We start from the raw sequence: 13,321 nt of genomic DNA on the forward strand, positions 1-13,321 counted from the left end.
ACCAGCTGTATTGTATGCTGATCCCTGCTACCTTCAGTATGTACAGTATTAGCTGTAAAGCCTGGTACACACATACAATTTTGATTAGCCAATTTTAGCTCTGTTCATAAAATTCATTGTTTGTTGGCCCACTTACTACATGGGGGTGGTAAAATTGGTCAGTGATTGACCAATCAAAATTGTATGTGTGTATACATCTTTAATCTATGCCTATACTGATTGCCTATGCCTATGCCTATACTGAGCTCCATCCAATATTTCGATGGGCAGGCCCGTTGTCTGTAGCTTACACTGCTGCTAAGTTCATGTACATTTGGCCCCACCCATGACCACGCCCACTCACAGAATGGCCACACCCATTTTTTGCCGTATGCCCCACCTGGTGCCCCCAGGTGCCACCGATCTTCAAGGACCCTAGGAACGCCCCTGCGCGGTGAAGGGGCCATGGAATGACCAACGACGATATGAGTGTCTCGGGGGGGGGGGGGGGATTGGAAGGGGGCACACCCAAGATAATAAGGTCGTTGCTTCATTGTGGACAGACCAAATTTGATCAGCTGGACAGTCGCTGTTGTTCTATCATTGAGCTACCACAGCCCGGCGAGTCGGCGACCATATGGGCTTGAAAACCGCCACGGCCTGCACTCTTGCCATGGTGCGCACCAGTCCAGCATGGCCGTCACTACACAAACAGCTGTTTGCGGTGCGTTACACAGTGAGTTTGGTGTGTCAGTGTAAAGCAGTACTCTAATTACACTCCCTGATTGATGTATACACATGCAAGATGTTTTAAAGCACTTTAGGCCTCCAATTTAGCATTCAATGTGATTTCTGCCCATAAAACGCTGCTTTGCGTCAAATCCAGATTTTTCCCCAGGAGTTTTGGCGTCTATCCCACTCCACCATGCCCCCCTACAGGTGTTAGACCCCTTGAAACATCTTTTCCTGGATACAGAGATGGCGGCATACTCCTGGGTTAGGCTCCGCCCCCTGACCCCATAGGACAGATCTGCTTATAAATTAAAGAACCCCGCCCCCCCCCCCCCGCCATTCTCTTTTTTTCTGTCCTCGGATGGACAGGTTTGCTTTTTTTTTTCCATCGTTTTAAACTGCCACTTTTTGTTACCTTGTTTCTTTTAAGGCAGTCTTGGGCGGGTTCAGCCTCTCCCACCCAGCGGCGAGCATTGCGGCCTCTAAAGGGGGCTTAGATATGCAGGGGGACCTCCCTTAGAGCCGCTCCCTGGTGCTGTAAGCAGGCATTGCAGTCTGCCATAGGGGCTCTTCCGCCCTTGCTCTCCTCCTCTCTCTGCCTCTCGGTGGGGCATGACGTCACAAGTCTCGCGAGACTTCAGCTGTTTTTAGGATTGGGCAGGCACCAAGAGAAACGTCATTCCCGGAAGCAGCCAGAGCGGGTGGCAGCGTGTTAGCTGCGGGACCGCTCGGTAGCATTGCAGCATTAAGGATAACGCTTTCTGAAGGGACCTGGCAGCCTAACGACTTACAGCAGCAAGTTATCAAGTCCTAGCCTGGGGTGGAGGTATGAAGCCTAAAAAGGTTTTCTCGTCAGAAAAGGTAATATGCATTATTCTTTGAGGTTTATACCTGTGTATGTTTTCTTTTTAGAATGGAGGAATCTGTGCAGGAGGATTCTGTTGATCAGGAGAGGTATTTGAGTGAGGATATCACTCTTATATTGTTTTTCAGCACCAGGGTGTTCTATATAGTATATATTTGTGCACATGGGCTAAAAGAGAGCTATCTCCCTTGCTATACAATGCGGATTTTTAGTGGGAACATATCTTTTTTTTTGTCTCCACAGTCCGCAAGCGGGAGGAAGTAGGAGTATGGGGTCTAAAAGTCGCCAATCCTCTGATGTACCTCGCTCTCGCTCAAAGTCGAGAAGAGAAGAGAGAACATCAAGAAAAGATTCTCCAAGGAAGCAGAGCAAGAAGTCTGATAAAAAGAGACAGTCGCCCCAGAGGCGTCAATCTAAGAGACGTTCTCCAAGCAGGAGCAGGTCTCCTAGGAGATATTATTCTGGAAGATATTATGGTTCCCGTAGGAGCCGTTCTCCAAGATATGGGCATTATTCTAGGAGGTCCCGTTCTAGGGAGCGTTCGCCAGATTATAGATCTTATAGATACAGATCAGACAGGCGTTCTCCTAGCCCTTATTATAAGCATAAGTCTCCATTACAACAAACCCAAGCTACTAGATATGTGCAGCCTGAAAAGTCTGCTTGTTGGTCATGCGGTCAGCCAGCCATGCCGGATAAAATGGTGTGTGAATCCTGTTTTATGGAGCTAGGGAGAGAGAAGGATTCTGACAATCAACAGATAATGTCTTTCATCCAGCAAGCAGTACAGGATTCATTTAATAAACTGTCCGCCGCTCAGGCAACTTCAGTGACGCAGCAAGCTCAATCTGAGGAAGCTTCTGCCTCGGCAATACCAGCACCATTGGGGTTTGACTTTGCTTTGATCCCAGCGTTTGTGTCAGAGATAAAAGCGGCAATAGGTTGGGAAGAAGACAAAACTGTGCAAGAACCGGATAAGTACTATCCTCACCTGGATAGGCAACCAAATAACTTTCCATTTATGAAGGTAATTAAAGAGATCTTTGCCAAGGAGTGGAATAAGGTGGATCAGAAGCCTTCACTTTCAAATCGTTTTGCGAAGTTATACCCATTAAGTGATGAAGATGCGAAAGTCATGGAGTCTGCACCGGTGGTGGATGCGTCTATCATGAGGTTGGCACGTCATGTAACTCTCCCAATGGACGATGCGGTGTCCTTCAGCAACCCTCTGGACAGAAAGGTGGACACTGATATTAAAAAGGCGTTTCTGGCAGCAGGAGCAGCATGCAGACCGGCGGTAGCCTTGACCTCTCTGGCAAAAGCGGCTAAAGTCTGGATAGAAAATATTGAAGTGGCTCTAAATTCGGGCACAGATAGACAAGATATAATAAAGGCCTTGGATGAATTAAAATTAACCAGTGACTTTATGGGAGAGGCTGCCATAGATACCATCAGGTCATCAGCTAGAGCAATGCTTCATAACGTAACAGCAAGAAGGGCTCTATGGCTAAAACCATGGTCGGCTGACCAGTCATCTAGAAACAACTGGTGCAAGATTCCTTTTGATGGGAAGCATCTCTTTGGCCCTGAGATGGACAGTGCAATATCAAAGGTGACGGGAGGAAAGTCGGGGTTATTACCCCAGGATAGGAAAACTCGTCCTTTTCGTCAGCAAACATCTAGGAAGCAAGCCTCAACAAGGTTCCAGCAGGCAAAATCGTATAGGCCAGGGAGACAATTTAACAGGAACTGGAAAGGATCACAGTCTTCATTTCTCAAGTCAGGAAAACCAAAGTCTACTCTCGGCTCAGGGCAGACCCAGAAGCCATTCTGAAGGTACGTCCACCCAGTCACCCCCTGTAGGAGCAAGATTGCACTACTTTTGGAAGAGCTGGGTGGAATCAGTAGACGATCCCTGGGTCCAAAGAACCTTAAGGAAAGGACACTCGTGGAGATTCAAGAAGACCCCTCCACTATCAAGATTCGTACAAACAAGGGTACCAAAGAATGTGCAGAAGCGTCTGGTATTGAGAGAATATGTCGACTCCCTAGTACAAGTAGAGGCAATAGTACCGGTTTCCCGAAAAGACAGGTCAAAAGGAATATACTCTCCCTTATTCCTAGTACCAAAGACGTCAGGGGGTTGGAGGCCGGTCTTAGACCTGAAGTTCCTAAACAAGCATATAAGGATCCGACATTTCAGAATGGAGTCTTTACAAACTATAATAAAGATGGTCAAGATAGGAGATTGGATGTCAACAGTCGATCTCTCGGACGCATACCTACATATACCCATCAGACGCAGTTTTCAGAAATACCTAAGGTTCTCAATCGACGACAAGCATTGGCAATTCCAGTGTCTACCATTTGGTCTCTCGACAGCCCCCAGAACCTTTTCAAAGGTACTTCTGCCTGTAATAGCATCCCTAAGACAGAAAGGGCTAAGAATTTTTCATTACTTAGACGACATCCTCCTTGTCAATCAAGATCTTACAGTATTACTACAGCACCAACAGTTGCTTCTGAAGGAATTGCAGAGGTTGGGTTGGTTGGTGAATTTTCAAAAGAGCCAGCTAACCCCTTCGCAAGACATGGTATTCTTGGGAGCCAGGTTCATCACGAAAGAGAACAAGGTGTGCTTACCCACTCAGAAGATCATGATGATTCAGCAAAAGGTGAAGACCGTGTTATCACAACGCACCGTTCTAGCCAAACAGTGCCTGAGTCTACTGGGAACGTTCTCTTCAGTAATCCCAATGGTGAGGTGGGCACATTGGAATCTAAGAGTATTTCAAAATTTTTTCCTCAGGTCATGGAACAAGAGGAATCTGTTACAGAGGCTCATTCTACCAGTGTCAGTAAGAAACTCTCTTTGTTGGTGGATTTGCAAGCACCATCTCCAGTTATGTCACCAAATTCAACAGGAGGAAGCTGTGGTGATAACAACGGACGCGAGTTTAAAAGGCTGGGGGGCACACTGCAAGGAGGTGTGTGTCCAAGAGAAGTGAAGAATTCTTCCTCATCAGGTCCCATCAAACATTCTGGAGATCAGGGCAGCCTTCTTGGCTTTGAGAGCTTTTCGTCACATGATAATAGGCAGATCAGTCCTGCTCCAAATAGACAATACGACAGCTGTCTCCTATGTAAGAAGACAGGGGGGGACAAGGAGCCAATCCATGCTGCAGGAGACTGCACACATCATGAATTGGGCACAAAGCAATCTGTCCAACCTATCAGCAACTTACCTTCCAGGAGCTCAGAATATTCTAGCAGATCAACTCAGCAGACAGTTCTCCAATGCTCACGAGTGGGCTCTGAACCAGACTATATTTCAGGAAATTGTGCGGAAATGGGGTCTGCCGCAGGTAGATCTCTTTGCGACTTACGAGAACTCGAAGGTGAAGAAATTTTATTCCCGTTATCACCATCCAGCAGCATTAGGGACGGATTGCCTAGCATACCCTTGGACATTCGAACTAGGATACGCCTTCCCTCCATTTCCGATAATCACGAAATTTCTCCAAAAGCTATGGAAAGAGTCATGCATGATCATAGCTATATTGCCTTATTGGCCAAGGAGGCCATGGTTTACACTCCTATGGGAGATGAGTGTGGGGGATCCATGGCAGCTTCCAGTAATGCCGGATCTACTGTACCAAGGGAATCTACTATACCCCAACAGCGGCAACCTCAGTTTGATGGCATGGAAGTTGAGAGGAAAAAGTATAGAGACCTGGGGTGTTCAGAGGAAGTGACAGATACTTTGTTAAAGGCAAGGAAATCGTCAACTAATGCCACGTATCACAGAATCTGGGAAAGATTCGCTTCATATGCTATCTCAGAAAACTTCAATATGCTTAATCCAAATGTTCAAAATGTCCTGAACTTCCTTCAAACAGGTGTGGAAAAGCAGTTAAGCCTATCAGCCATTAAGGTGCAGATATCTGCCTTGTCTGCACTGACCAATGAGAGATGGGCCGTTAACCCATTGGTGGTGCAATTCGTTCAGGGAGTACAAAAGATCAAGCCTCCTCGAAAGCCTTTCTTCCCGCAGTGGGATTTATGTGTTGTCTTGGATGTCCTAAGAAGTCCTCCCTTTCACCCGGTGGAGTCCGCTTCTCTATGGAATATAACTCTGAAAACAATCTTCCTTGTGGCAATAGCCTCTGCTAAAAGAGTTTCAGATTTACAGGCTCTAGGATGCTCCCAGAACCTTCTGCAATTTTATCCAGATAGGCTTGTAATCAGACCAGTACTGCAGCATATTCCAAAAGTAGCATCATCCTTTCATATAAACCAGGAATTGACATTACCTACGTTCCCAGTGGATCATGAGTGTTACCCATTGGATGTGGGAAGGAGTGTGAGGGCTTACTTAGATAAGACAATGCAATTCAGGTCCTCAGATCGTCTATTTGTTAATATACAAGGGCCTAGGAAAGGTTATCCAGTGACATCCAGAACTATTGCTAACTGGCTGGTAAAAGTGATTCAGCAGAGCTACAGAAGTAGGGGCTTAGATGTACCACAGCAGATCCATGCTCATTCAACTAGAGGAATGGCTGCCTCATGGGCATCCTTTGCAAAAGTATCAGTGGAAACCATTTGTAGAGCAGCCAGCTGGTCTTCTTCTCATACTTTCTTAATGTATTATCATGTTGATCCTGCCTCTCTTTCTACACTTGAGTTTGGTAAAGCTGTATTGTCTGCAGTGGATAAATAAATAGTTTTCTTTGTTTGCATTCCCTCCCTCTTGTGTGATATTTTATGTCCCAGGAGTATGCCGCCATCTCTGTATCCAGGAAACAGGAAAATTGAATACTCACCTTCCGGTAATTTTCCTTTCCTGGAACAGAAGATGGCGGCATACGAATCCCTCCCTCCTGTCCATTCGAGGACTGATTTTCACGAGAATGGCGGGGGGGGGGGCGGGGTTCTTTAATTTATAAGCAGATCTGTCCTATGGGGTCAGGGGGCGGAGCCTAACCCAGGAGTATGCCGCCATCTTCTGTTCCAGGAAAGGAAAATTACCGGAAGGTGAGTATTCAATTTTCCTGTTTCTATCACTTTTGCGGCCAGCATAAGTGTTTCTAGTTTTCAAAGTTCGCCTCCCCATTGAAGTCTATTGCGGTTCGCGCGAACCGAACTTTTGCGGAAGTTCGCGAACCGAAAATCGGAGGTTCGGGCCATCTCCATTGGTGAATCCCCATGGGATTTTATTTGCTAGCAAGGCTCCTTCTCGGAGTAGATCGCATTCTTAGGAGGTAAATAAAAATGAAGGCTGCTTATACACTTGTTAAGCTTACTTGCATTTTATATTGTGTGAAATAATAAGCAAGTAAAGTGTGTCTCATTTATAGCGGGACTACATTATTCAGCATGGACACCAAATCCAATCTCCTCCTCACCCATCAGTGCTGTCACTGTGCTCCAGTTAAGGGGCGTGTTCCTCCGCCTGTAGCCCCGCCCCTCCCTGAGCTCTAGCTGCATGGCGCTGAGACTTGTCCGACAGAGATTTACAGAAGAGGGGCGTGGCGCGGAGACTTGACTGACAGATCAGCGGTGAAGGGGATGTATTCCTCCGCTAGCAGCCCCGCCCGTCTCTGTTCGGAGACTTGAGAGACAGAGCTGCAGGAAAAGCCCCGCCCTCGTCTCCATGCCAACCCCGGGCTGCGTCTCCGCGTGAGGAGAGCTGCAATCACAACAAACCTGTGAAGTGTGGCTGCATCCTGCATGTTCCCGGCTGATCTGTGTGCGGGGGAGACTGACCCCGGCCGGCCACATGGTGAGTGCTGCTGCTGGCTACGCTGTATTATCATTATATCCATCATGCCAATTATGGAGCAGTGTCACCAGCCAGAGAATTGGCCCTTTCAGTCTCTGGAACAGTTTTAGGTGAAATGGGGCCTTGGGCAAATGTCTGAATACACAGCAGGACCCCTATGAGGAATAATGCTAGTAATGTGCATTGGAGGTGTTTAATTATCTCACCTGCCTTCTAGTGTCTGGGCCTCCTGGCGCTCCAGAGTGTAGTCACTTCACCTGCCCTCTACTGTTTGGGCCTCCTGGCCCTCCAGAGTGACATCACTACTCCTGCCCTCTAGTGTCTGGGCCCCCTGGCCCTCCAGAGTGAAGTCACTTCACCTGCCCTCTAGTGTCTGGGCCTCCTGGCGCTCCAGAGTGACGTCACTTCACCTGCCCTCTAGTGTTTGGGCCTCCTGGCCCTCCAGAGTACGTCACTTCACCTGCCCTCTAGTGTCTGGGCCTCCTGGCGCTCCAGAGTGACGTCACTTCACCTGCCCTCTAGTGTCTGGGCCTCCTGGCGCTCCAGAGTGACGTCACTTCACCTGCCCTCTAGTGTCTGGGCCTCCTGGCGCTCCAGAGTACGTCACTTCACCTGCCCTCTAGTGTCTGGGCCTCCTGGCGCTCCAGAGTGACGTCACTTCACCTGCCCTCTAGTGTCTGGGCCTCCTGGCGCTCCAGAGTACGTCACTTCACCTGCCCTCTAGTGTCTGGGCCTCCTGGCGCTCCGGAGTGACGTCACTTCACCTGCCCTCTAGTGTCTGGGCCTCCTGGCGCTCCAGAGTGACGTCACTTCACCTGCCCTCTAGTGTCTGGGCCTCCTGGCTTCCCAGAGTTACGTCACTTGTTCCCATGCTGTTGCCCTGTTTATATGCAGAACTCCTCGACTGTCCCTTCTCTGAGGGCTTGTTCACACTGCAAGCGTTTTCAGGTTTTTTTCGCCTGCCTGCAGTTTTTGAAAATGCCCCCTGACCGTGTGGACAATGAATGTCTATGAGAAGGTCAGTGGCGTACCTAGGGCATTTGACACCCGGTGCTGGGTATTATAAGACACCCCCCCCCCCAAAAAAAAAAAAAGTAAAGGGGCAAAAAATGGGTGGCGCTACAACATGCAGCACGCGAAGCGCGCCGCGGCAAAACAATGGGCGTGGCCATGACCGGATGAGGGCGGAGCTAACTGTAATTTGACGTGAACCCGGGTGAGAGTGATATGGAGGCTGCCATATTTATTTCCTTTTAAACAATACTAGTTGCCCTGCTAATCTATTTGGCTGCAGTAGTGAACTGAATCACACCAGAAACAAGCATGCTTGTTCAGGGTCTGTGGTTGATAGAATTAGAGGCAGAGGACCAGCACGGCAGCCAGGCAACTGGTATTGCTTAAAGAGAGTCTGAAGCGAGAATAAATCTCGCTTCAGACCTCATAAATAGCAGGGGCACGTGTGCCCCTGCTAAAACGCTGCTATAGCGCGGCTTAACGGGGGTCCCTTCACCCCCAAATCCCCCTCGATACACCCGGGGAGCGCTTCCTGGTTGGGGCAGGGCTAACCGCCGCAGCCCTGCCCCACGCGCGTCTGTCAGCGCGTATCTCCGCCTCTCCCCCGCCCCTCTCAGTCTTCCTTCACTGAGAGGGGCGGGGGAGAGGCGGCGATGCGCCGCTGACAGACGCGACTGGAGGCAGGGCTGCAGCCGTTAGCCCTGCCTCCAGGAAGGGAAATTCTGCGACCTTTCTACGACACACTTTTGCGGGGGGTGGGTTGGGGGTGAAGGGACCCCCGTTTAGCCGCGGGATAGCGGCGTTTTAGCAGGGGCACACGTGCCCCTGCTATTTATGAGCTCTGAAGCGAGATTTATTCTCGCTTCAGAGTCTCTTTAAAAGGAGATAAATATGGCAGCCTCAATATTATTCTTACCTCGGGTTCCCTTTAAAAGTGCAATGCAAAGACAGTGGGCCCAAGTTTTGGTGACCCTTTCCCCAGAAAATTCACATAATTGTGCAGGTTTTCTCAAGAAAATACACGTAATGTGTGCAGATTTGCCCAGAGAATACGTTCAATCATGTCGGCAGATTTGCCCAGAAAATGCATGCAATCATGTCTGCAGATTTGCCCAGAAAATACATGCAATCATGTCTGCAGATTTGCCCAGAGAATACGTTCAATCATGTCTGCAGATTTGCCCAGAAAATACATGCAATCATGTCTGCAGATTTGCCCAGAGAATACGTTCAATCATGTCTGCAGATTTGCCCAGAGAATACGTTCAATCATGTCTGCAGATTTGCCCAGAAAATACATGCAATCATGTCTGCAGATTTGCCCAGAGAATACGTTCAATCATGTCGGCAGATTTGCCCGGAAATACATGCAATCATGTCTGCAGATTTGCCCAGAGAATACGTTCAATCATGTCGGCAGATTTGCCCAGAAAATACATGCAATCATGTCGGCAGATTTGCCCAGAAAATACATGCAATCATGTCGGCAGATTTGCCCAGAAAATACATGCAATCATGTCTGCAGATTTGCCCAGAGAATACGTTCAATCATGTCGGCAGATTTGCCCAGAAAATACATGCAATCATGTCTGCAGATTTGCCCAGAGAATACGTTCAATCATGTCGGCAGATTTGCCCAGAAAATACATGCAATCATGTCGGCAGATTTGCCCAGAAAATACATGCAATCATGTCGGCAGATTTGCCCAGAAAATACATGCAATCATGTCGGCAGATTTGCCCAGAAAATACATGCAATCGTGTGGCAGACCTGTCCACAAAACACTTCAATCGTCAATAGTTGCCCCCAGTATAGCTAGTATAGTTGCCCCCTGTATAGCTAGTATATTTGCCACCTGTATAGCTAGTATATTTGCCCCCTGTATAGCTGCCCCCAGTATAGCTAGTATAGCTGCCCCCAGTATAGCTAGTATAGCTGCCCCCAGTATAGATAGTATAGCTGCCCCCAGTATAGCTGCCCCCCAGTATAGCTAGTATAGCTGCCCCCAGTATAGCTAGTATAGCTGCCCCCAGTATAGCTAGTATAGCTGCCCCCAGTATAGCTAGTATAGCTGCCCCCAGTATAGCTAGTATAGTTGCCCCCAGTATAGCTAGTATAGCTGCCCCCAGTATAGCTGCCCCCAGTATAGCTAGTATAGCTGCCCCCCAGTATAGCTGCCCCTAGTATAGCTGCCCCCAGTATAGCTAGTATAGCTGCCCCCAGTATAGCTAGTATAGCTGCCCCCAGTATAGCTAGTATAGCTGCCCCCAGTATAGCTGTCCCCAGTATAGCTAGTATAGCTGCCCCCAGTATAGCTAGTATAGCTGCCCCCAGTATAGCTAGTTTAGTTGCCCCCAGTATAGCTGGCCCCCAGTATAGCTGCCCCCAGTATAGCTAGTTTAGTTGCCCCCAGTATAGCTAGTTTAGTTACCCCCAGTATAGCTGCCCCCAGTATAGCTAGTTTAGTTGCCCCCAGTATAGCTAGTATAGCTGCCCCAAGTATAGCTGCCCCCAGTATAGCTAGTTTAGTTGCCCCCAGTATAGCTAGTTTAGTTGCCCCCAGTATAGCCAGTACAGTTGCCCCCAGAATAGCTAGTATAATTGCCCCCAGAATAGCTAGTATAATTGCCCCCAGAATAGCTAGTATAGTTGCCCCCAGTGTGAGGAAAGCCTGGAAGGAGGGGTGGCGGGGAGGGGGGCAGGACCCCCCACCTCCCTCACCTGGGTCCCCCTCCTTCTGGCGCTTCCCCCTCCTAATTAGCAGCAGCGGCGAAGAAGACTCACTCACCTGCTCCTGGCGATACCGGCGGCGCATAACGTCATCCTCACGCGACGCTGGTCTCCGACTTCTCTGTTGCTCACTGTGCTTCCGCCAATCAGGAAGCACAGTGAGCGGTGGAGAAGGCGGAGACCAGCGTCACGTGACGATGACGCTATTTGCCATCGCCTGGAACGCAGGAAGGAGGTGAGTAAGTCCTCTTGCCCGCTGCTGCCCGCTGCTGCTAATTAGGAGGGGGAAGCGCCAGAAGGAGGGGACCCAGGTGAGGGAGGTGGGGGGTCCGGCCCCCCTCCCCGCCGCCTTCCCCGCCACCCCTCCTTTCCGTGCTGCTTCCCCCTCCTGTCCTGCACAGGCCTCTGTGGGAGGCCTTGATGACACCCCCTGGGGCGCCCGACACCCGGTGCGGGGCGCCCCCTGCCGCCCTATGGTAGGGACGCTACTGGAGAAGGTTCATCTCAGTGCGGGTCGTGCACTGTGCGGCTAGGAAAGCGGTGCGTGTACCATTTTCGGGGCAATTCTGCCTCAATGGAAGGTATAGGAAAATCGGCGAATGCATACAAAAACGCACATTAAGCCGATTGCGCTCACATTTTTAAGAATAAATACATTGTATTTATTATTTTCCGGGTCAAAGAGTTCACTTGCTGACTTGCGTCAGGGAGTGAATTACAAAACCGCTCTGGAAAAAAAAAAGCTTAAAAAACCGCTAAGCACAAAAACGAATTGCCCACCCAAGTGCCGGGAATCGCAAAAAAATATGCGTCGAAAACCGGATGCAGACACGTGAACAGAATGCAATGTGAACAAGGCCTGAGAGACAGTCCTCTCTCTGCTTGGGTGTGGCAAGGAGTTCCAAAATGTAGGGGCAGCATGACAGAAGGCTCTGGCTCCAAAGGTTTTGAGGTGGACTTTGCAGGTGACCAAGTTAAAAGATCATTTTGATCTTAGATTGTGAATGGAGGGGGGTGTGATGCAGTTGCAACAAATCCTTCAGATATCGAGGGATTGGAATCCAGTTTAAATCTCAGCCATCTAAAGTCATCCACAATTTTCTGATGGGCTGTACCGGTAGTTGTTTCTAGAGAGGTGATGAATGGGAATACTCTGTATTACAGATGTGTTTGAACGATCATGTTGAGCAGAATAAAGTATACATGAGGCAAATCAAAGAAAATCATATTTACTTTCCTGGGGCTTCATTCAGCCCCTAGATGTCTATGTGCCCCTCGCCACAGCTCCGCTCTTTGCCAGCGTCCTGGGTATTCCTCCTATCATGGCAGTTGCTATGGAGGAGACCCCAGTACACTGGCAGAAAGTAGAGCTGCGGAGAGGAACACATAGGTTTTTAGGGCCTGGAGGAAGCCCCAAGTAAGTAAGTCTGATTCTCTTTGATTTGCCTCATGTATCCTTTAAGAGACCTGCAACCAGGAGAGATATACTAAGTATCAGGGCTGTGGAGTCGTTACAAAAATCATCGGACTCCGACTTCTTAGTTTATGAAAACTCCGACTCCAGGTACCCAAAGTTTCCTCGACTCCGACTCCTTAGTCTAATACTTACCAGGGCTGTGGATTTTGTACAAAAATCATCCGACTCTCGAATCCTCATTTTATGAAACCTCCAACTCCGACTCCGGGTACCCAAAATTGCTTCAACTCCGACTCCACAGCACTGCTGAGTAGGCATGGGCTTAAATTCGGATTCGGGTGATCCGGATAGTTACTATCCGGATTTCACCTAGTGATGCTGTGCGAGCTGGGCAGGGGACTCAAGCTTACATATCTGACGTCTTCTTCGCTCGTCCCTCGGCGCCTCCCACGATGCGTTCCAATGCCCCGTCACGTGATTATAAACACTTCCTCCTTCAACCTGGAAGGAGGTAGTGTTTGTAGTCACGTGACGGCGGAATTGGAACACATCGTGGGAGGCACCGAGGGACGAGCGAAGAAGTCAGATAGGTAAGATTGACCCCCGCCCAGCTTGCACAGCATTACTGGGTGAAATCCGGATAGTAACTATCCGGATCACCCGAATCTGAATTTAAGCCCATGCCTGCTGCTGAGTATTCCAAAGGTTAGCTTGTGAATGATTCTCTCCTTATTATATAAGCTCACACAGGACAAGTTGTGAGCTAAGTAGGAGCATTAAATCCTAAATAATGGCTTT

At 48.9% G+C, this 13,321-nt stretch overlaps 1 protein-coding gene across 4 annotated transcripts in view; it reads left to right on the forward strand.

Moving 5' to 3' along the window:
• The first annotated feature begins 7,191 nt into the window (after positions 1–7,191).
• Positions 7,192–13,321, forward strand: part of DNAH14 (dynein axonemal heavy chain 14) — a 237,921-nt gene continuing 231,791 nt past the window's right edge. For all 4 annotated transcript variants that reach the window (XM_068232854.1, XM_068232855.1, XM_068232856.1 and 1 more), the window contains exon 1: positions 7,192–7,361. In XM_068232854.1, the coding sequence (XP_068088955.1) occupies positions 7,359–7,361 (3 nt within the window). In that variant the 5' untranslated portion in view covers positions 7,192–7,358. The remainder of the gene's footprint in view (positions 7,362–13,321) is intronic.

This window comes from Hyperolius riggenbachi, chromosome 4 (assembly GCF_040937935.1).
Source record: "Hyperolius riggenbachi isolate aHypRig1 chromosome 4, aHypRig1.pri, whole genome shotgun sequence".
Lineage (NCBI taxonomy): Eukaryota > Metazoa > Chordata > Amphibia > Anura > Hyperoliidae > Hyperolius > Hyperolius riggenbachi.